Here is a 23,224-nt window from a genome sequence, read left to right as displayed (position 1 = left end):
AGAAAAATTAGAGCACTGAATTAATTTCTCCCCTTTCCTCTGTAGTCAACAGGGGCATTGAATGTGCTAAGGGCGTCTTCTGTTAATGACTCCAAAGAGCTATTAGGGGACACAAGAGAGCAATGTCATCTAAATGAAGGTGCAGACAAGTGTAAAAAAAAACATGTAATATTTTATAAAATGTAATATAGGGTAAAAAATGAAACGGTTTATAGAGTGCAGCATAATCAGTTCTGGTCATTATTCCTACAGAGCATCATAGCAAAGAGGCCGATGATCCACAGAAGCAGACAGAAGGAACCACAGGTTCTCCTCAACCCACAGACACACTGGAGATAGACAAGGTAGATTAGAGCTTAGCAACGATGTCAACACACTCAACCCCAGTGCATTATTTAAAATGGTAGATATGTATAGCAGACTAATTACCTACTTTGTAACTTACTGGAGTTTTTATACTGCATGTTTGGGATACATTATTTCATAAGATTGTGTAATGTTATACAACAAATTAGATATGAGGAATGATGGAATAATAAATTGAGTTGAGTTAAAAGAGTTGAGTTAAAAACTCAATTGAGTTAAAAGAGTTGAGTTAAAAGAGTAAGTCAATAAATTGACTTACTCTTTTAACAACATGTCTGATTTTTTTCAAGTATGTTTTGAATACTTGCTTGATTTTAATTTGAGAAAAAAGGGATTCAAGAGTAAAAAAGTACTTCTTGTTGGCCTATCTGTTACTATGTGTGCTGTGAAATCTTCAGCTTTTCTTACTTTAGTTTTTAAAACCACTCAATGAAGAATTAATGATTTACTCTGCAATCCAGTGTCTTGCATTCTGCACAGGATCTAATTACATTAAAGTATTTAATTTTGCTTTTATATCTAACATGAATCGTGTTTGTTGCCAGAATACAGAAACTGTAAATGTGAAGAGTGCAGGAGAAGAAAAAGAGTTGAAAGATGGAAAACAAGTAGGGGAGAGGAATCAAAAAGACAGAGCAAGACAGAGCTTACCTGCTGGGAAGGTTTGTACAAATATGCCATTTAAGGGCTCTTTGTTAAGTCAATAACATAAAATCCGAGGCCTGTATTACAAAGCAGGATTTAGTCCAAGTAACTTTGGGTCCAATCCTGGGTTTTCCGTACTTCTCATTCAGATGCTTCGTACTCGCCTTGGTAACTTATGCTGTAAACCTAACCTGTTCTGGTGCACATTTTGTTCTACATTAGAGGTTAACAGACTCACATCATTGCCTACTAACCATTCAAGTGCCACCATTCCTTCATTCTCCATTCTCCATTGCTCACCATACCCCCATTCAGTCACAGGTGGAGAACCTGCAGTCTAAGTTCTGTCAATACGAGGAGAGCCAAGCCCTGGTGGAGCATATCCTGCAGCACTGGGACCGGCGCCGGGGATTGTTGTTGGTCCCACTCCCCACTGAAGATGCTTTAGGGTCAGCTGAAGTTACAACAGAGAAGCAGGTGTGTTAGCTGGCCAACACACCTGGTGGTCCTCCACCAGGTGGCCCTCCAATCCCTCCTTTTTTTTAACTTAAATGTAAGACTGCTTGGAAAATTGGAAAGGTGTGCTATAATTCTTTATCCTTGTTTGAATCCAAAATATTTTTTCCATCTACACAGTCCTCTGCTGATAAGAAGAGCAGGAGAGTCGGTAACAAGCTCATATCACCTTTGCACAGTCAAATAGCAGGACTGTCAGAAGCAGAGAAGGTAGACGACAAGGCATCTCCTCTGGACATTCCATATATTGTGTTAAATGTAACAGAAAAAGACTACATGAGCATCATAAGCAGCTCTTTGCCTCCCCTAGATGAGGTATAGCATCATTTCACAGATCTTTCATTTTTATAAAATTATTAATTATGTTTCTGTTGAAAATGGAATTGTTCTTTCATAAGTTTAAGATGAATTCCTAATCTATTTTCTTTTCTGCTTTGGTCTCATTAGGTGTTGGATGATTTAGGGATAGGTCCTAGTGGCCCTCCAATCCCTCCTTCTGTCACCTTCTCTGTCGTTCCTTTTCCCAAAAAACGAGAGCAAGCTAAACTCGAACAGACATGTTTCACCTTCCTGGTTCCTTCAGGGCTGGATGAAAAGGACAAGAACGAGGATGAGCTGCAAGCATCCGTTTTAAAGTTATCGGTAATGTCTATACAAAAAAATCATTCTTAATTTGAGGCAAAATCTAAAATACAAGCAACTTGGACCTCATGTCCATTTAACCCACACAAGCTTATTTTGGTGTTAAAGGCATGAAATTTTAGGTTTTTAAGTCAGAACACTGTTTGTCTGCTGTTTTTGTAAAGGAAGAGGCAGCAGGCTCTAAAGGTCATGGCAAGGCCACCATTAAGGACAGCACAGTGGCGAAGGACAAGGATAAAACGGGCCGAGAGATTCACAGGAGCAAGAAACAGACTTCCACCAAAACAAAAGCACAGGGACCAGACCGTCTCGGGTCACGTTCACTTGCCTCCTTCCACCCCGAGGATACTGACCAGGAAGAACATCAAGCAAGCTTGGAACAAAAACGCAGCCATATGTAAGACGTACTGCAGAATCACTAATGTTCATTAGTGTTTTTTTTAATTTGTTGTTGGTGCTGCTTGTCTGAATGTGTGCTTGTATGCATTTAGTCTGACAGCATTTCGCTGGGTTGTGCCAGCTGGCGGTGAGGTGGTACTCAAGATCTGGTTCTACTCAGAGTCACCAGGAACTTTTAAACATACCTTCAACTTTGAGATAGTCGGGACCCGGAGACTCAACCAGCTCATCTGCAGAGGAGTTTCTACCTATCCTTCCATCAGCAGTGATTACACGTCAGTCTGCATAGTGTGATGAACTAATGTAGTGAAATAACTGCAAACGGAGAGGTTGTAGTTGGCGTGTTGTGTTCTGCCTCACTTTGTAAAAGTCTAGATCTATTTTTCACAGATGAATTAAGTTTGAAGCTTTTTAATAGTCTGACTTTTTGTGTGTGATTTCCACAGGACTGTGTTTCCCCACAGTAAGAAAGTCACTCAAACTAAAGAGGGGCTTCTGAAGACCTATGTAATTAAACCTGGATACTTTGAGTTTGGACCTTTGCTCTGTGGCAAGACCAGAGACAGGTGAGAGGCAGAACTATGGCTATAAATGGTTTCATGTGGTTGTGGATTTCTTTGTATTTACAGATTCACGTGTGTGTTTTCTAGATACAAGGAAAACAGGTACCCCGAGAACTCAGAGAAGCTGGTGATTCACAATAACTCATGTCTGGAGGCTGAGGTCCAATTCAGTTTCAAGCATGATACGCAGGCCACCACATATCTGTTGGACCCCCCAGCCATGACCCTCACACCGAACCAGAAACAGGTAGAATAGCACTAATGCTGTGTGATAATTTTACTCTACTTTCTCTACTTACATTTAAATACTTTTCCACCCTACAAGGAGTTGACGCTTTGGTCGTACCCAACAAAAGTAGGACAAATGAAGGACGGCTTGATTTGCCAGATCAAAGACAATCCTGAGCTTGTGGTCATTGAGCTTTCGTGCTGGGGCATTCGGCCAGAGTTGGAGTTGGAAAGCAAGCATTTGCACTTTGACAGGATTTTGCTGCACAGGTACCAACATATACCACAGTAATTCAGGGAACACGGATAACTATTGCTCAGTTTACAGATTCAAAAGTGAATTTAAAAAAAAAACATGAAGAATTTTCTCAAAAGAAAGGAGCTTCATGATAAAATCCAAATATGCCACAGTGGATAATTTGGGATTTCTCTCTCTTCACCCAACCTTTTTTATCCTGCCCAGGAGGGACAGCCGCAGCATTATGATGTATAATAAGACAGCTCTGCCAGTGTCCTGGAGATTGCAGGGTGTGGAAGAGTTGGGTGATGAGTTCACTGTGCCACAAGATCAGGGCATCATCTCACCTAACTCTTCTTTCCCTTTGAGCTTGCGCTTCAGAGCCCGAAGGCCACTCAATATTAAGAGAATCTTACGTCTGGAGGTAGAGTACAACCAGAGCAGTACTCATGCTGTAGTTAATAAATAACATGAAATAAATGAATATATTATAGACATGTTATACACACAGAAATACATCATGTGGGTTTTTTTTTCCAGGTAGCCGATGTGGAGAAAATTCTAGGTGTTGTATACACTGAAAATATTCAGGTTACTGCCGAAGCCTATGACGTGGACCTGGAAATCAGTCCAGGTACAAATGAAACAGCTTTTTGTTTAAATGTGAAAGTGAATGTGGGCCTTTTATTGATTTAAATGCAGTAAACAATCAGATTTTGACCATTTTGAACCTGCACTTCCATTCTCCACATTTTATGCAAAAGAAGGAGTCACATAAAAATGATATTTAAGTTGAAAAAATGTAACAAGGATGTTACAGTAACTGAAAATCCATCATACAGACATTGTTATATACATTTATATTTCCTTAAATAATGAAAATTAAGTAAAACTTCCTTTTTATCATGAGGAAATATTTTTGTCACAGAGAACCGGCATCTAACGCAGCTAAGGACCATTAACAGATAGCACTGCAAAATGACTGACTGAGTGGGTGGCAGGATATAATAACCACCAATAATGTACTACATGCTCATGTTTCTATGTCAGATGGCTGTCTTAATTTTGGAACCATCAGAGTCTTTGAGGAGGTCAGACTGTCTCTCAGATTGGAAAACCAAGGAAAATATGAAGTATCTTACAAGTGAGTTTAAACTGATAGTTTTTGCAATATTTTATTCATATAAAGGTTTTCATGGAACGGTCATTTAATTTTATTGTTCTCTTATCACAAGGTTTAATGTTGAGCAGACAGACCCAGCGCAGCCAGACCTAAACTCCATTTTCAAAGTGTCTCCTCAGTGTGGTAGTCTGATGCCCAACAAACCCACAACAGTGAACATCCTCTTCAAACCTGATGTGGAAGTGTTCATTAAAGACCAACCTATTCTGCCTTGCCAGGTTCGATCCATAAAAAGTAAAAACTTTATTTAAAAGATTTAAATAATTGATAGCTGACACTGAGTGAGCTAATCTTTTGCAGGTGATTGAACCGAGCATTGGGACAGGAGGAGAAACTGTAGCTATCGTGGCGATCAGGGTTTCAGCCCGATCTGTTTTCACCAGGTGAAGGCCGATTCACGCTCTCATTAATTCTGCACTGTTAATATATTATTTATTAATAGTGCAGAAACATTATTGTATTATCGTATTATAGTATAGAATTTGAAAAACTGTGTTTCTTTCATCTCATTTCCAGCCTCTTATTTTGTTCATATGAAGCAGCTTTGTAGTTGTTTTTTTGTTTTTGGTGTTTTATGTTCGTCTCTCTTCAGGTACAAGATCACACCTTCATCCGACTTGAACTTTGGTCCTCTGATCTATGGCAACAAGAAAAGCCAAAGCTTCACCATCGAAAACAATGGGGTCTTTGAGGCCTCTTTCACCATCTGCCGCATGATCACAGATCCCGTGAGGACAGGGTAGGTCAACAGGACACACAAAAACAACACATCCAGCACATGTTATTTTAAAGATATTTTATTTGCTCCACCATTTTTAGTTTTAGTTTTCACAAAACAAAATTTTGTAACATTTATTGTTAATAAATTGTGTATTTTTTTCTTTACATTCTGGTCTCAGGGGTCCCGGTAAGACTATATCAAGAGAGACCCTTTCAGGGAGGCCCAATGCTGCCAAAATACCACCAGAATCCTTTCAGAGTTTTCTTCAGGTGAGAGAACGCTGGTGAATTTCACACCAGTGACAGTGCCTGATAGATGGTCCTGTTTGTGGTTTTACAGTCATTGGACTTATTCATTATTAATTTTCTTAGAGTTACATTTTCTGTTTATTTTGAGATTAGTCAAGCTAATAATTAACACATGAATAATCACAAAACAGTCCTGACATTTTTTCTTTCAGTTCCATTGAGTTGTTATGGATTTACAAAAGTAAAACAGACAACATAGACATTGAAAAGGTCTATAAAGTGAATTAATAAGAAACATCATAAAACCCCTTAATTTTAACAGGGAAGCAATACAAAAAACGATGATGATGGTCATGAAATTAAATTGTGTATAATTTTGTGTCTTTGATTTTTATGCTTAATAATTTTTAAAGCAAAATAAACTAAATTCTGCTCTTTGACATTAAATTTGATTTCTTTTTGTAAGTACTTCTTTCAGTATTCTCATCACCTCTCCTTGCTTCTTATGATTTTCCTGAATTCTTCCAGAATCGCCTCAGCGTGGGTATGTTCTCAGTGTCTCCCTGCATTGGGAGCCTACTGCCAGGGTCTCAGCAGCTGGTGACAGTGGACTGTGCAGCTGAACAGCTGGGCAGGTGGAGCCAGGGTCTGCACATTGACATCATTGGGCGTGACCCCTCAGACCATCCTGATGGCATACCCTACACACTGCTGGCTGAAGTCTGCAAGCCAGGTGAGAGCTGCATGATTCTTTTTTGATCAGTAAAACTGGTCAGGCTCAGCTCTACAGTCCTGAAATTACCAAAGGCATATTAAAAAGATTTTTGATCAAAGATCAAATTTTGTTCTAAATTTACTGCTAGCCGTTCTTTGACTTAAATCATATTATATCTAGCTCTTTTTTTTGTTTTCTAGGCATAGTATTGGATATGGCCTCCATCTTTGAGGAACACCATCTGTGCTGCAGCAGTAGCCAGCTTTCTTCAGAGCAGTTTTGCAATGCTAAAGGGATTTTTGTGCTGGATGAAAATAAGTTTGTCTTCAACAAAATCCTGGTGGGTCAAACCAGCCGAGCTCGCTTCAAACTCACCAACAGCAGCAAGGTCCCCTGCATGCTCAGCTTGGCCATCAGAAGTGCTGGGCCTAAGGTGAAGTGTTTAAAGTCACAAGGATAAATGTATATAGGACTGTTTCTGTCTATCATAATGTAGGTAGAAGTTTGAGTCTAAAATATGTATGTTTTACAGTCATCCCGACACATTGAGGTCTTTGACTTGCCTGTGACAACACTGAGCATTCCCAGCTTCTCGCACGCGTTTGCTGTTGTCACCTTCACACCTCAGGCAATGCAGCATTACAGTGTTGTGTTTGAGGCCAAGGTGGAGGGAAGTGGAAGGTAAAGAAGCAAATGACTGTGTATGCCACTGCGGTGTTGTCTTTAGTTTTTCTATCCCTTCTTTATCCCTGTTACTACTGTATATAATAACAGAGTTACAGCACCGGTTGTTTTCTGCTGCTGACTTCTCCCACCCTGCTCTCTTCTCTCTGCTGGATTAAGAGTGACACCCACAATTAAGACCAGCGTGCTGGAGTTTGACCTTTTGGGACAAGGCACTCTGCCCAGTGTTTGTGTGGTACGTCCAGGTCTGAGGAGCAGTAAAGGAAGCCCAGTGCTGCACTTCAGATGGGTACCGGTAGGGCGCAGATATATCCGACCCCTGGTGCTGTTAAATAATGGAAATGTTCCAGCTGAGGTGAGAAGAGGGAAAAATTCCAAATTTCGTCTGTTTACCCATTTTAAATTCAGTAAAACCAAATTACACCAAAATATAAATATTATTATTTACAATGCATTCAGAAACATAACAAACAGTCTAGGTAGAATTTCATGAATAATGAATGTGTTTTCTGAAAATGTGTATAGGTCCAGATTGACATGCTGGATGAGCATGGAGTGTTCACCCTAAAAGCTGCGTCTGACAACATTAACACCTCCGTGGACTCCACACAGCGTGCTTCAGGTAAATAAAACTTGTATTTGTGAAACAACGCCTACAGAAAAGTGCACTGTAATTTTAACTGTAATGTTTTAATGCTCGTTTTACCACGGCACTCTGAAAATACAGCTGACATTTCTTTAATCTAAGCACACACACTGAATCCTTCATGCAGTGAAGCTTGCCTGCTCACTATTGTCTAACTCATGGTCAAATCAGTCACTTAGACTTCCTGACACATTGCAGAAACTGAGTTCTTAAGGCTGTAGTGTGACTTTCTCTCCTAAGTGGCCATCTTAACATTGCTGGGTACTGTCTTACATATTGTTGTAACGATTCATCACATTAGCTGGCAGTTTTTCATAGCCCATTCAATTTATGTCCCAATTTATGATTTATGGATCGTAACCGACATGACTCGGTTTTACCCTGTCTTTTCTTTGAGGTCAAGTGTGATCTTCTTTTACTTTAACAAATGCACTGAAAACTAGTGGGTGAGGCTTTAAACCATTCACACTTCCCACTCCTCAATGATTTCTGACATTTTTCCTTCTCCACAGAGCACAAATCGGTGCACAGAGTAAACCTAAAGCTGAAGATTAATGAACCAGTGGAGATTGAGGTTGGCTTCTGCTCTGATAAACCCTTGAGTGTCAAGGCAAAAATGTCACTGCAAGTGAAGGACAACCAGCAGAGCAACACTACAATAGAAGTAACAGGAGAGGCTTTCCAGCCAATTGTCTCTCTAGATCACATCAGCAGGTCGTTGCAGGATATAGGACATGAAGATGAAAAAGAAGGTATGGCATAAGATTTTTTTTACAAAACCTCCTAATCTTGTGATTTAGTTCAACAGAAGCTTGAGTCTTTTATTAAAGACCTAATTTCTCATTTATAGGTAATTATGAGGTGCTGAATTTTCGTGACTGCCATGTAAACGTTCCATACAAAGAACGTTTTACTATGACCAACCACAGCAGCAGCCAGGTGCTGAGGTTTGAGTGGCCCCCTAGTGGACCTCATGTCAGCTTTTCACCACAGGTAAAATATCAACAAAGTGGCAGAGGCTGTCAAAACTGTTAAATGCTTTTTCATAGCAGTGATAAAATGTGCTTTGTCAAAAGTTGCTGGTTAGTTTGGCATTATTTTTGAAACAAAATAATGCCTCAGTGCAATCAGCACTTCTCTTGTGCAATAATTAAATAATTTGTGGTTTTAAATATGTACCAATGACTTTATATTAATTTATTTATTATACTTGCTCTTTTTAAACTTTGTATTGATGTTTTTTTTGTTTTTATGTGAGCTTGAGCAACATAATTTCATTCTGCGTTGCATATTTGAGGTAGTGCTGACAATAAAATGACAATGACAATAAAAAAAAATCTTGAATCAAACCAGCGTCAACAAATAGTAAATACAGCTATAGACATTATTTCTGAACACACGCAGTTCCTTTCCTAAGACATTGATTGTTGTAATTTTACATTTTCTCTTGCTTGTTTTACTGTAAGCTCTGGAAAACATTTAGCTGCTTGTTGTTACAGGTGGGACACCTTCATGCTGGTTGCTCTAAGGAAGTGATTGTCACATTTAGCTCCAGCAAGGCAGTGACTCTGTCTCAGCTGCAAATGAGATGTAAGGTTTGCCAGGTGGAGTTCCAGCAGCCTGTAGAGGAGGTTGCTGACTGGGATGACCGACACAAGACGGTGCACTGGCTGAGTTCTTCAGAGAAAGCTTCAGATGCATCCAAACAGGCTGTAAAGGACAAGGTACATGTGGTGCCTAGCTTATTGTGCTAGAGAGACAAGTGGTGTCAAATGCTGTATAGGGAGACAAGTTAATAAATCACATTCTTTTATCCAGGTGATAAGAACAGATCCTGAGCCTTGCTGCTCTGTGGTCGACAGCTCTCAGGTGGAGCTTGAATTACGCATCAGTGCTGTCTGCGACTATGTGAAGTTAAGCTGCAGCACAAACACCATCCTCTTTGAGAACACCATGCTTTTCCAAACCAGGCTGCAGCAGTAAGTCAGGTTTTGTGTACAACATATTCCAAGTCATCAAACCTAATAATATATAACATGGTATTCTTGTGAAACATTATTTGGGGTTTCTTATTCATCACATAGAAATGAAAATACTAAAGATCAAAAAGAAAGCCACTAAAGGCTTATATGTGATGTATATCTAACATTACATTCCTCAACATTGGGCACTGTATTCAATTCAATTCAAAAATATATCTTTCTTTCTGAGTATTCTGAGTATTTCTGAGTGTTACTTTTTTTGTTGTCTGCACACATGCACGTAGACTGCAGGTAGTGAATGAGGGAAGTATGAAGGTGGAATTCTCCTGGGAAGTTCTCATGGATCCAAGCAGCAATATTGTCAGCTGTGACCAAGAAGGTACGACAGAAATATTATATCATCAATATTATTGGGTCAACTTGTCATTGTTGGATTTGATCCTGAAAATAAGTGCTATTTCTTTCTGTACCTACACGTGAGTACTTTAAAACCTGGACTTGACTCTGTGTAAATGTCTACATGTGGTGTTTAACAGAGGGGACCTCGACTTCTCGACCTGGCAGCAGATCAGCAGGATCGCTGACTGAAGCCCGTCCTCTGGCGAACTTGTTGTCACTTCTAATGTTGAACCCTGAGCTTCCTCCTTTCAGCATTGAACCCAGCGTAGGGACCATGAAGCCGGGTGCCAGGCAGAACTTCACTGTTCGCTTTTTACCCCTGCAGGTGTCCACTTTTCAGGGAAAGTTGTTTTGCAGGTAAGGGAAGTGTAACATTTCCATGCAGGTAAACGTTCAACTAGGTATTTTCTTCAAGTTTTTTGAAAATGGCGTCAATGGTTTGGATGCTTTTCTTTCCTTTTTGTGAGTATGCACATTTCTTCCAGTATTCAGAATTTGCAGGATGAGAAACAGGCCCCGTGTATCTCAGTGTGTGGCCGCAGCCTTTTGCCCCAATTCCACTTTGACCTGGAAGATTCAGACTACATCAGTGGGAACCGTCGTAACTCTGAATTCAGTGGCCCTCTGGACCCAAACACCAGAATTTTGGAGATTCATGCCATTGGTTTGTCTGTACCATCAACAAGGTAATAGCAAGTAAGGTTAGAACTTCTATCTCTGTCAGTGTAACCCGGGATGTTTCATGCTCTCGGTTGACTCTTTAGGTCTTTTAGTGTGGTGAACCCAACCAGTAAGCCCTACTCATTCAAATGGAGGTGTGAGGACAAAAGTAGGAGCCATTTCCACTGTCTTGTTCCATCTGGTGTCATTCCCCCTGGGAACAAAGCAGAAGTAAGAATAGACAGAGTGCACCCACATAACAATGATGGTCTTTTCGTCGTAAAGTATCTCACAGAGTGTACTACCTCATTCCCATCTTGATTTCGTTTTCTCCATTTGTCAGTCTTGGGTTCTCTTCTTTTACCTTTATCTGTCTTTATTCATCTCACTCACTCCACGTGTTTTTCTTGAACTAACATTATATAGCATTATGACCACCTGCCTGATAGCTAGCCCCCCCCACCTCTCTTTTGCCATGAAAATACCAAATAACTGTGATGCACTGGGTATTCTGATACCTTTCTATCAGAACCACCATTAACGTTTTTGGCAATTTGAGCTCCAGTAACTTGTCTGTTTTCATGAATGAGTCTTGGCCACCCCTGAACCTGCTTTGTCTGCTTTGTTTGCAGGTGTGTTTTGAGTATGTTGCCGAGCAGCTGGATGCAGTGGAGTCCTTCTGGACCTTCATTGTTGACACTCTATCGCTATCTGTTCCCTTCCTATGTGTGGGCACTGCTAGAGAACCAATCACCTATCTCGACAGACCTCACTTTGACTTTGGGGAACTGCTTCTTGGTAATTCAGTTTTAATATATACAAACGCAAACGTTCAAATAATCCCTTATACTTATACTTTGTGCGTATTTGCTTCTTTTGATGGTAAAATTAGATGATTTTTTGTCTTTAACTGGCTTGGCTAATGAAATGCAACAAAGAATACATGTCATTCAATACAATCTTACAATTGAGCATAGATTTACAGCAAGTGTGATGATGTCCTGCTCTGCCAACTCAGTCCCTGCCTGCATCAGCTGATGGCTCTACCAATGCCCTTCCACAAATCCAGTTGGCAGCTCTCACACAGGGCATGCTACCTAAGTTGCTTTAGCCTGCCTACGGTTGATGTGCATCTGCAAGCTGCTTTGCAACCCACTTCCAACACAGCTCCTCTTTCAGTTTATGCCTTAAGATTAGTAAATATACTGTCTCTAATGATATCTTGGTGCTAATGGCAGATGTGTTGCTACAATAGGTTTTTCTAAGAATAAATTAATCTATCACATTCTGATACAGATTACTTTGAATTTTTCCATGTACTCTTAAAGGAAAAAAAGTGGAACAGGCAGTTAATTTTGTGAGTGAAGAGGAAGAGCCCTTACATTTCTCTGTGGTTCCTTCATCTCTTTTCTGTGAAGACCAGCAATCGAGGCTCATATTGGAGCCCATGACTGGCACAGTGGCACCCAAAAACAGGTTAATGACATTATAATCTTAATTAGATAACGATGAAATATGCTCCCCAATGGCATGTTATAGGAAGTCTAAGAGAAAACTGCATCAGATAATTGTAAACTGTTTTGTGCAGGTTGCCGTTATTGGTGTCGTTCACACCTTCCTGTGAAGGTTATGTGAGTTTCAAAGTGGTTCTGAGGGTGAAGAAGAAGTCAGAGCCACTCACACTGATCATTAAGGCTGATTGTTTCACCCTGAGCACTTCTGTACAAGTTGAGAAGCCAGAGGGGGGCCTCAAAATGATTGCCCCCAACCAAGAAGAAACTCTGGACTTTGGGGAGGTCAACACAGTTTGATGATACAGACAAAAATATTCATATGTATATATGTACAGTCACCTTCCTTTACATGAGAACTTAGAGCTTCCTGTGTGTCTGTCTGTACAGGTGGGGATTTCAGAGCAATCCACTTTTACTTTTCTGGTGTCCAATCTGTCAAGATTCATCCTGGAAGTGAACTTTGAACTAATGGGTCCCAAAGCACTGCAACAGCACTTAGTCACAAAAACACAAAATGCTGCCATCGATGCTGGGAAGCAGCTGCAGTCTTCACTGTGTTTTTTCCCCCAGTGCATTTGCAACCTCAAAGACGTCAAACTAAATATCAAGGTAATAGGCTGGTGTGGATTTTTATAGAGGTAACATGCTTTAAAGGATCAGCGAGGCTTTTAAGTCTAAAGGAAAACATCATGCTTGTAGTTCTCTTTTAAGACAAGCTCATGTACATGTAGGCAGTTTGGCTGAAGTTATCATTTTCATTAGCAGTTATTGTTATACCATAAAAATAGATCATCTTTTAGAACTAAGTCTGTCTATCTGAGTATTGTGTGATGTTTTTTTTGTTTCCTTGCTGACAGTTTAACCAAAAGGCATTTCCAGTGGAAATGGGCTGACATATCCTGAGCATAACCATGTATAATGTGGCTTTGTAGCTTATCAAGGTCGTACTAAAACATTTTTTGACAGATTTTCGAGCGCCGTGTACCACATAAAATTGGTTTGAGATCTGTGAGCACAACCAGAATACATAAGGCACACAGGATTATAAGGAACACTGTCCATTTTTCAGACAATCAAAGGATTTTAAGAGCGACTTATTTTCCGAAAGACGGTCCGCTTGCATGCCCTACCAGAAAATGTGCTTTGGTGTGTATCTGATGGATGAAAGCCAAACCAGTTCCACACCACTGAAGTTGCACTATTTTTACAAACCAATTCTGGTTCATCTGTTTCATTCGACGATTCTCTTTCGCCTTCTCATTCTCCGTCGCCGCCATGCTTTTTCTGCCATGTGCGTATGAAGACAAAGGCACTGCGCATGCGCGTTTTACCCATATTCTGTCGCGACATTTTATTTTCTTATCATTGCCTAACATTATACCGGTATTACCGTGAATGGTATGATATGGCCCAGCCCTACACTCAAAAAAATGAAATTGGGTGGTTGTTACATGCATAAGATCCAAACTTGTAATTTGAACTAAATAATTCCATGTTTCTATGGTGAACGTAACTAAATCATGTAGCATCTGCATGAAATTCAGCAACTTAATTTGTTCTTGTTGAGATGACATGATACAATCCAGTAAGAGTGGCTGGATCCAGGCAACTAACCACTCTTACTAGGAATTATTTAGTTCAAATTACAAGTTTGGATCTTATGCATGTAACAACCACCCAATTTCATTTTTGTGAGTCGACTCACGAAATTCACAAGATCACATTAGATGTCAAACCACAGGAAAATCAGTGGGGTTACAAGAGGCAGACAACCGCACCACGTGTATGCTGTTACTATTTCTTATGGTTTAACTTGTCAAGGACAACAACATAAAGCATCATCAAGCATAGCTTTCCTACTTTTGTTACGTCTGCCATGGTGGTTCGTGCTGTTGCCTCAGAGCAAGAAGATCCTGGGTTCAAATCCACAATGTGGCGACTTTTTCAGTGCGTTCTCTCTGCGTACCTCTCTCTGCGTTCCTCCACAGTTAAAAGTCATGCAGTTGTAAGGATAGCTGGTTATTCTAAATTACCCAAAGGTGTTAAAGTGCAAATGATTGTTTGTCTCTGTATGATAGACTGGCGACCTGTCCAGGATGTACCCTGTCTCTCTTGCCCTATCATTTCCGCAGCCCAGATAAAGATAAGAAGATGGGTGGATTGGAAGTTGCTGTAAATCCATTGATTTTTTTTGTTGAACATTACTTAATATGAATACAACATGTACTACAGACATAAATTACATTTCATTCATTCAACAAGATTATCATTGGTGTAACAAACAAATATTTTACTAGTTCATGTAACAGGACTGATTTTTGATGTGCCAAAGTGTTTAAACAATATAAGATGGATTTAAATAAATTTAATTAGACTAATGTGGTGCGAACATGTTGATTGAACAAAAGTCAAATTAATTAAATGTTAATGTTAATATTATGTTAAACCTACACACATATATCGTGTTGACACAACACAATCAAGATGGATTAATATAACATGATTTGTTTAGATGGAATATAAGTGGCAAGATAAAATTACGTTCATCCAATGAATTATTTTTTTGAGTGTAGGTGTGAAAGATAATAATTATTGAATTTTGCTTTCTGGGCATTTCCCTTTCTGATGTAAATCTCTTCTTGATTCATCTCATCAGGTGAAACGTGGGCCTACATTTGCCTTTGATATAAAAGGCAAGGCTGTATCACCCAGTCTCGAATTCTCCTCTACCAAGCTTAACTTCGGGAAGTGCTTCTTGTACTGTCCTGGTATGGAACCGGCAACTCAGACCCTAGTGTTAAGGAACAACGGCAAAAGGGACATCAGGTGTGTTTAAGTCTCAGAACCATAAGCATGATTTTTTTATGAATTATTGGATTAGAGTTCTCATATTTATTAATATAATATAATATGTAATATTAATATTATATTAACACATAATGTTTTGCTGCAAATATCATCAAAGCAGAACAGATTTATTTTAAAATGTAAGGTAACTGACATTTGATATTTCTTATCTCTAAACTAGTTTTCTGGATTTATGGTAACTTAATGTTAAACAGTTGTCGTAGTTTGAATTCCAGTTTTTCTAGGATTCAAGGTTCTTCAAACATTCAAAAGATGTTACTGGTTTTACTCTTATCTGGGTCGTTGGCTGGTCCTGTCCTGGCCAACTCTGCATGATGCGTGGGAAGAAGAGGGAGACACTGCTGTAACTTTGCATGAAGCAGATCTTTAATTCTTTTCATATAGGGCAGCAACAGTGCATGACAATATCAGTTACACTCAAACATGTGCACATTCAAAATACTTTACAGTTGATTACAGTAACTTAATGACTGTGTCAGCTCTTCATGGTGGTTGCAGCTCACTGTCACATAATCTTGTCCCAGGCTTCCTACAACAGGAAGTAACATCACACAGACGGTCCAGAAACAAGAGGATCATTTAGAGCCTGATTGATAAATTGCTTTTAATTCAATTTCGAATTTTTATTCAGCATTTTTTCAGTGTCGCAGTTTAAAAATACACTTTTTTTTAACTGCTGCAGCTAACCATGGATTACTCATTTACATTCTGCTCGAATCAGCCAGTTGTTGTATTTGTTCAGTTTATATGTTCCCACTGGGAAACTGCAGATTTTGATGTTGCATAGTTTATTTCTGTTTGACAAACTTTGCAAAATCAACACTCAGAACATCGTAGAAGGATGTTTCTCCTGCCTCTTCTTTACTTTTTAATTTGTGTTTATCATTCGTCCCAAATACAAATACTAGCATATCGCTAATATCGCTGATAGTGACGCCACCAATATCACTCAGGCTCTAGTATCATTCAGATTTTTGTTTTTTTTGTGTCAGGTAACTCTGAGAACAGCACGTTGCTGTGTAGATAAACAAAAATTTGACTCACAGAATCTGATCCTTCAAATCTTGTGCTTTCAGCAGGATGCCTCAGTTCTGTTTCTCTCCACCACTCAGTTGTTACTATAATCAGAATAAATGAGATTTTGAGAGTCTAAAATTAGATTCCCGTCTTCTGCTCCTCAGCATCCAGTGCCAGTTCAAGAACACTGCTTTCTTGGAGATGGACTTCCATGCAGATATTTTGTCACCTGGTGGTGTAAAAGAGATACCATTCACCTTTTATCCTCGTGAGCCATGTCAGTATCACGAGAAGCTCACCTTCATCTTAAACAGCTGTGTCACAAAACAGGTGGAGATACTGGGGCAGGGCATCGAGATGAAGGTGAGAATCACTGTGCATGTGGTGGACTCAACAACTATATTTAGGTTTTTCGTCAAAATACAATTTCGTCATAAAAAAAATAGATAATAATTAAAATGATATTTAAAATAATAAAATTAGCACAAAGAGCAAAAAATAATAATAAAAGAGTATAAAATGATAATTAGAATTACATTTAATACAATAAAATAAGCACATTAGATTAAAACAATAAAATCAGGGTCAGACTGTGTCATAAGCCAAGGAGTAAAAATGGGTTTTAAAAGTGGACAGTGAAGAGGCCTCTCCAATGTGCTGGGACAGATTGTTCCACAGATTAGGAGCAGCAATAGAGAAGGCCCTGTCCCTTCTGAGCTTTCTCTTGTACCTGGGTACCTCCAGGAGCAGCTTGTCAGCCTACACCTAGAACATAGATTGAATACCCACCTCACAGTGGTTATGGATGGACTAAAAGGCATCTTTTAGATCTAATATAGGCTTATATCAATATAGCATTTAACAGTATTATGTGTTTGAAAAAAGCAACTTGAACACATGTAAGATTTATAAAAATCAAGCTACATATTTAATAATTTTATTGATATCAGATTTTCAAAAACCTGGATCCAATGTAAAGATGCTCTGATGTCCACTGGCTTCATAATTTGACCATAAAATGTATCAAAATCAGTATGTTTTTAATATCATATCTTGACTTTTTGTAGCTGGAAGTTGAGCATCCAAGGCAGAAGAAGGTGAAATTGGGACCTCTGAAACTGGGACAGAAGATCAAAAAACAGGTGGTTCTAGTAAACCGCAGCAGTATCGACCTTTCTTGCACCCTAATGCTCAGCACAGATACACCAATTGATCAAAAGGTATGCAGACAGACAACACAGGCAAGATATGCATAAACAGCAGTCCACTCGAGCAGCATTTCATGTCACCCTCTCTCCCAGGATCTGTGTTTCAGTCCAGAAGGTGAGCTGAAGCTGAAGTCTAGTGGCGGGTCATGTAATGTTCAGATCCATTTCTCACCTCATCAGCGCATTCGTCCCTTCATTGCTGAGCTGCAGGCAAAGTGTTTAGGCTTGATCCAACCCCTGCTGACCATCCAAGGCTCTTGCCAGGTACATAAATTTCACTGTGAAACAGATAATCTGTTTCTTTGTGTGTCTTGATCAGCATCAGCTTCTAGGAGTAAATTGTCACATTTTAACAAACCTTTTCTTCAGACTTCCTTTAAAAAAGTTCTGAATATAGACTGTATTACTAATATGAATTAAACAGAATGCTATGATCTTATAACAACGATTACCGTTAACATAATTCACAAAAAACTACCAGGGTGTTGAAGTTCAGCTGGACCAGGACTGGCTTTCCTTTGGAGCTGTGGTCCAGCACTGCCAGGTCAAGAAGAAGATTGTCATGACGAACACTGGCGACAGTAGTGCCAGGTAAGGTTAGACGCTACCAGCAAACAAATCTCCACACAGACACACAGTATTGTGTTATTGCAATCAGGTGTCACGTGCACAGGATTATATCCTCCTATTTGCTTTTTACTTTTCAATCCACCTTCTTACAGGTTTAACTGGAAAACAGAGGATTTTCCTGCAGAGTTGTCCATTGTGCCATTAAAAGGATTTATCAACCCAGGGATGGGAGTTTCCTTTCAAGTGACGTTTGCCCCTGTGGAGCTGCGTAACGACACAAGATATGAGAATCTGTCCTGCTTTGTGGAGGGTTCCTCCTCACCCATCACCTTTACTGTCACTGGCTCCTGCATCGCCACCTCCACCAGCAGAGAGGTTTGACTGAAGCACCTTTTCAGACAAATACAATGTTGAGTAACATAGTAAACAAACAAAAAAATCATCTGATTGATCATTGGATAGTTACTTATTAAGAGCTATTTCAGGTTAACTGAATGCTTTTGACGACCAGTGAGGATGAGAATGTGTCATATTTACATGATGCATGTATGTATGTACTTTTAAAAACCACTGACTTACATGTATATTCACATGCAGAGCAGCAGTGCTGTATGTATTCAGTGAACTAACGATGCAATTCTGTTTCCATTTAATTATTTTAAATAACCACATGGCATGGCATAGTTTCAGGTTTCTAATACAAATCTGCTCACTCACATGGGACAGTGTTTCCAGTAACCAGTCAATAAATTCAGCATTGGCTACATCATATCTATTAAGAATAAAATACTAATATGTAAATGAACTAATTGAAACCAGATGATGGCACAATAGTAAAGATGACTGTGAGTGTTTCAGATTGTAGGAACGGTTAGAGGTCAACTCTAGTTGTAGTTTTTAAAAAATATTACTTGGCTTCAATTAGCTCTGTAACACTTTTTTACCATAACACAGGAATTAAATTATCATATCAGCAGATGTAGCTCAGATGTGGGAAGATTATGTTTTGACATCAGAAGTTTAAACTTCACACATCATCTGTTCTTTGTAATGTCAGCGCCTTTGAGCCATCTGTCACTGAACTGTTGCTGCCATCTCTCTGTGTGCAGGTGGTGAATTTTGTTTGCCCAGTTCGTGGCTCTCACACTCAGACCCTGTCTGTGCTCAACCCCACAAACCAGTGTTGCAGCATCGCACCTGTCATTGAGGGTGAGCACTGGAGTGCTGCACTCTCTGTGAACTTTGAGCCCCACCAGAACATGGCATTCACAATCACCTACCGACCTATGACCATGACTACTTCTGGAAAAAAACATCAGGTAGAGGAGCAGTGCCATTTTAGTGGCACTGAGTTAATTATGAAATGTATGTAGATACGATTGATTGATTAAATGGATTTAATCCCTGAAAATTGCACATTTCTCCTTCCTTTTGCCTCAGGGATCAGTCTTTTTTGCTTTTCCCGATGGGACAGGCATGCTGTACTCCTTGCAGGGAACTGCTGATCCTCCTAAAGCAGAGGACACTATTGTGCACGAGCTGCCGGCAAAAACTAGCCACACCGTGCTGCTCCCTGTGCACAACTGGCTCTCTAGACAACAGCGGTAAAACACTTAAGACCACATTTACTAATCAGGGTAAAAACACTGAAAGGTGTGGTTATATTTCCACCTTGAGCTTCAACCTTGAGCTTTCCTGTCGGTGGCGCTGTCACTTGGTGTTCGCTCGCTCTGTGGTATAGTATCGCTTCCTGTTCCTGCTCAAACACAGTGGTGTTTCTGAGTAGCTTATTTGCTTAGCAGTTTAATTAACAACTTTTAAATACATTCTTTTTTTTTTCACAGTATAATAATCTTCACGTGTTTCATCCGAAGCACACTTTCTGTGTACTCACTACCTAATTTATAGCCAAAGTATTCACTCACTGTCTCTGTACTGTTTCGCTAGTTTAGCTCGTAGCCGACCCGTTAGCACCATGGCTACTTCACCTGTCCCTTCTGCACTTTCTTGCTCATTGTGTCAGATGTTTAGTTACTCCTCGGCCTCCTTTAGCAGTAATGATATCTGTAACAAATGTAGCATATTTGCAGCTCTGGAGGCCAGGATTACTGATCTGGAGACTCGGCTTTGCACCCTGCTCTCACCCTTAGCTAGCCAGGCCCCTGTAGCTGGTGCAGCCGAAGATAGCGTAGGCCCCGCTAGCTGTTCCCCGGCAAATCCCAAGCAGCTGGGGAAAGACGGCTGGGTAACGGTGAGGAGGAAGCGTAGTCCTAAACAGAAGCCCCAGGTACACCACCAACCCGTTCATGTGTCTAACCGTTTTTCCCCACTCGGCGACACACCCGCCGGGGGTCAAACTCTGGTAATTGGTGATTCTGTTCTCAGACATGTGAAGCTAGAGACACCGGCAACCATAGTCAATTGTCTTCCAGGGGCCAGAGCAGGCGACATTGAAGGAAATTTAAAACTGCTGGCTAAGGGTAAACGTAAATTCAATAAAATCATAATTCACGTCGGCAGTAATGACACCCGGTTACGCCAATCGGAGGTCACTAAAATCAATATTGAATCGGTGTGCAACTTTGCCAAAACAATGTCGGACTCTGTAGTTTTCTCTGGTCCCCTCCCCAATCAGACCAGGAGTGACATGTTTAGCCGCATGTTCTCCTTAAATTGCTGGCTGTCTGAGTGGTGTCCCAGAAACGATGTGGGCTTCATAGATAATTGGCAAACCTTCTGGAGGAAACCTGGTCTTGTTAGGAGAGATGGCATCCATCCCACTTTGGATGGAGCAGCTCTCATTTCTAGAAATATCGACAAATTTATTAAACCCCTCAAAACATGACTATCCAGAGTTGGGACCAGGAAGCAGAGTTGCAGTCTTACACGCCTCTCTGCAGCTTTTCTCCTCCTGCTACCCCCCCCAAAAACCCATCTCCATAGAGACTGTGTCTGCTTCCAAAAAGACAAAAAACAAACTAAATACCAGCAACAAACAACTTAAACATTTACAAAGAAAGAACAATACAGTATCCACATCTGAACCAAAGAGTAAAACAGTGAAATGTGGATTATTAAATATTAGGTCTCTCTCCTCCAAGTCTCTGTTAGTACATGACTTAATAATTGATCAACAAATTGATTTACTCTGCCTTACAGAAACCTGGTTGCAGCAGGATGATTATGTTAGTTTAAATGAATCAACACCCCCGAGTCATTCTAACTACCAGAAATCTCGAAGCACAGGTCGAGGGGGCGGTGTGGCTGCAATTTTTCACACCAGTCTATTAATTAATGAAAGACCAAGACAGACTTTTAATTCATTTGAAAGCCTGATGCTTAGCATTGTCCACCCCAGCTGTGAAACTCAGAAACCAGTCTTACTTGTTATCATCTATCGTCCACCTGGGCCTTACACAGAGTTTCTGTCTGATTTCTCAGACTTTATATCTAATTTAGTTCTGAGCTCAGATAAAATAATTATTGTGGGTGATTTTAACATCCATGTTGATGCTAAAAATGACAGCCTCAACATGGCATTTAATCTGTTGTTAGACTCAATTGGTTTCTCTCAAAATGTAAAAGAACCCACCCACCACTTTAATCACACTCTAGATCTTGTTTTAACATACGGCATAGAAACTGAACATTTAACAGTGTTTCCTGAAAACCCTCTCCTGTCTGATCATTTCTTGATAAAATTTACATTTACAATAATTGATTACGCAGCAGTGGAGAGTGGACTTTATCAAAGTAGATGTCTTTCTGAAAGCGCTGTAACTAAGTTTAAGAATATAATCCAGCCACTGTTATCATCGTCAATGCCCTGTACCAACACAGAGCAGAGCAGCTTTCTGAACGCTACCCCAACAGAGGTCGATTATCTTGTTAATAATTTCACCTCCTCACTACGTACGACTCTGGATACTGTAGCTCCAGTGAAAACTAAGGTCTCTAATCAGAAGTACCTGACCCCGTGGTATAATTCTCAAACACGTACCCTAAAGCAGATGACTCGTAATCTGGAGAGGAAATGGCGTGTCACAAATTTAGAGGATCATCATTTAGCCTGGAGAAATAGTTTGTTGCTTTATAAGAAAGCCCTCCGCAAAGCCAGAACAGCTTACTACTCATCACTGATTGAAGAAAATAAGAACAACCCCAGGTTTCTCTTCAGCACTGTAGCCAGGCTGACAAAAAGTCAGAGCTCTTTTGAGCCAACCATCCCTTTAACGTTAACTAGTGATGACTTCATGAACTTCTTCACAAATAAAATTTTTATCATTAGAGAAAAAATTACCAATAATCATCCCACAGATGTAATATTATCTACAGCTACTCTTAGTTCCATTGATGTTAAGTTAGACTCTTTTTTTCCAATCGATCTTTCTGAGTTAACTTCAATAATTACTTCCTCCAAACCATCAACGTGTCTTTTAGACCCCATTCCTACAAAACTGCTCAAAGAAGTCCTGCCATTGATTAATTCTTCGATCTTATATATGATCAACCTATCTCTAATAATCGGCTATGTACCACAGGCCTTCAAGGTGGCTGCAGTTAAACCTTTACTCAAAAAGCCATCTCTAGACCCAGCAGTCTTAGCTAATTATAGGCCAATCTCCAACCTTCCTTTCATATCAAAAATCCTTGCAAGAGTAGTTGTCAAACAGCTAACAGATCATCTGCAGAGGAATGGTTTATTTGAAGAGTTTCAGTCAGGTTTCAGAGTTCATCACAGCACAGAAACAGCTTTAGTGAAGGTTACAAATGATCTTCTTATGGCCTCTGACAGTGGACTCATCTCTGTGCTTGTCCTTCTTGACCTTAGTGCAGCATTCGATACTGTTGACCATAATATCCTGTTAGAGCGATTAGAACATGCTGTAGGTATTACAGGTATTGCACTGCAGTGGTTTGTATCATATCTATCTAATAGACTCCAATTTGTGCATGTAAATGGAGAGACCTCTTCACACACTGAGGTTAATTATGGAGTTCCACAGGGTTCAGTGCTAGGACCAATTCTGTTTACATTATACATGCTTCCCCTAGGCAGCATCATTAGAAGACATAGCATACATTTTCACTGCTATGCAGATGACACCCAGCTCTATCTGTCCATGAAGCCAGATAACACACACCAATTAGTTAAACTGCAGGAATGTCTTAAAGACATAAAGACTTGGATGGCCACTAACTTTCTGCTTCT

At 39.9% G+C, this 23,224-nt stretch overlaps 1 protein-coding gene across 4 annotated transcripts in view; it reads left to right on the top strand.

The window, feature by feature from the left end:
* LOC102778690 (axonemal central pair apparatus protein HYDIN-like) overlaps positions 1 to 23,224 on the top strand; it is a 56,472-nt gene that overhangs the window by 27,689 nt on the left and 5,559 nt on the right. For 3 of the 4 annotated variants that reach the window (XM_087829851.1, XM_006788116.3, XM_006788115.3), the window contains exons 46-88: positions 46 to 139; positions 253 to 344; positions 912 to 1,028; positions 1,327 to 1,488; positions 1,648 to 1,842; positions 1,975 to 2,169; positions 2,334 to 2,566; positions 2,661 to 2,843; positions 3,015 to 3,134; positions 3,219 to 3,378; positions 3,457 to 3,629; positions 3,823 to 4,021; positions 4,138 to 4,231; positions 4,648 to 4,741; positions 4,833 to 4,998; positions 5,081 to 5,163; positions 5,373 to 5,519; positions 5,680 to 5,770; positions 6,278 to 6,482; positions 6,665 to 6,897; positions 6,997 to 7,145; positions 7,308 to 7,503; positions 7,674 to 7,770; positions 8,307 to 8,546; positions 8,645 to 8,787; positions 9,294 to 9,518; positions 9,613 to 9,773; positions 10,061 to 10,155; positions 10,313 to 10,532; positions 10,661 to 10,861; positions 10,940 to 11,066; positions 11,468 to 11,633; positions 12,164 to 12,311; positions 12,424 to 12,631; positions 12,737 to 12,958; positions 15,006 to 15,175; positions 16,399 to 16,597; positions 17,302 to 17,454; positions 17,536 to 17,706; positions 17,924 to 18,033; positions 18,165 to 18,387; positions 19,122 to 19,331; positions 19,453 to 19,616. In XM_087829851.1, coding sequence (XP_087685977.1) covers positions 46 to 139; positions 253 to 344; positions 912 to 1,028; positions 1,327 to 1,488; positions 1,648 to 1,842; positions 1,975 to 2,169; positions 2,334 to 2,566; positions 2,661 to 2,843; positions 3,015 to 3,134; positions 3,219 to 3,378; positions 3,457 to 3,629; positions 3,823 to 4,021; positions 4,138 to 4,231; positions 4,648 to 4,741; positions 4,833 to 4,998; positions 5,081 to 5,163; positions 5,373 to 5,519; positions 5,680 to 5,770; positions 6,278 to 6,482; positions 6,665 to 6,897; positions 6,997 to 7,145; positions 7,308 to 7,503; positions 7,674 to 7,770; positions 8,307 to 8,546; positions 8,645 to 8,787; positions 9,294 to 9,518; positions 9,613 to 9,773; positions 10,061 to 10,155; positions 10,313 to 10,532; positions 10,661 to 10,861; positions 10,940 to 11,066; positions 11,468 to 11,633; positions 12,164 to 12,311; positions 12,424 to 12,631; positions 12,737 to 12,958; positions 15,006 to 15,175; positions 16,399 to 16,597; positions 17,302 to 17,454; positions 17,536 to 17,706; positions 17,924 to 18,033; positions 18,165 to 18,387; positions 19,122 to 19,331; positions 19,453 to 19,616 — 7,034 coding nt within the window. The remainder of the gene's footprint in view (positions 1 to 45; positions 140 to 252; positions 345 to 911; positions 1,029 to 1,326; positions 1,489 to 1,647; positions 1,843 to 1,974; positions 2,170 to 2,333; positions 2,567 to 2,660; positions 2,844 to 3,014; positions 3,135 to 3,218; positions 3,379 to 3,456; positions 3,630 to 3,822; positions 4,022 to 4,137; positions 4,232 to 4,647; positions 4,742 to 4,832; positions 4,999 to 5,080; positions 5,164 to 5,372; positions 5,520 to 5,679; positions 5,771 to 6,277; positions 6,483 to 6,664; positions 6,898 to 6,996; positions 7,146 to 7,307; positions 7,504 to 7,673; positions 7,771 to 8,306; positions 8,547 to 8,644; positions 8,788 to 9,293; positions 9,519 to 9,612; positions 9,774 to 10,060; positions 10,156 to 10,312; positions 10,533 to 10,660; positions 10,862 to 10,939; positions 11,067 to 11,467; positions 11,634 to 12,163; positions 12,312 to 12,423; positions 12,632 to 12,736; positions 12,959 to 15,005; positions 15,176 to 16,398; positions 16,598 to 17,301; positions 17,455 to 17,535; positions 17,707 to 17,923; positions 18,034 to 18,164; positions 18,388 to 19,121; positions 19,332 to 19,452; positions 19,617 to 23,224) is intronic. The other variant, XM_006788117.3, reaches the window with a different exon arrangement.

Source organism: Neolamprologus brichardi, chromosome 16 (genome assembly GCF_056152115.1).
Source record: "Neolamprologus brichardi isolate AB-2024 chromosome 16, ASM5615211v1, whole genome shotgun sequence".
Lineage (NCBI taxonomy): Eukaryota > Metazoa > Chordata > Actinopteri > Cichliformes > Cichlidae > Neolamprologus > Neolamprologus brichardi.
Note: the sequence above shows the minus strand (reverse complement) of the source record. Positions and strands in the feature narration are given on the sequence as shown.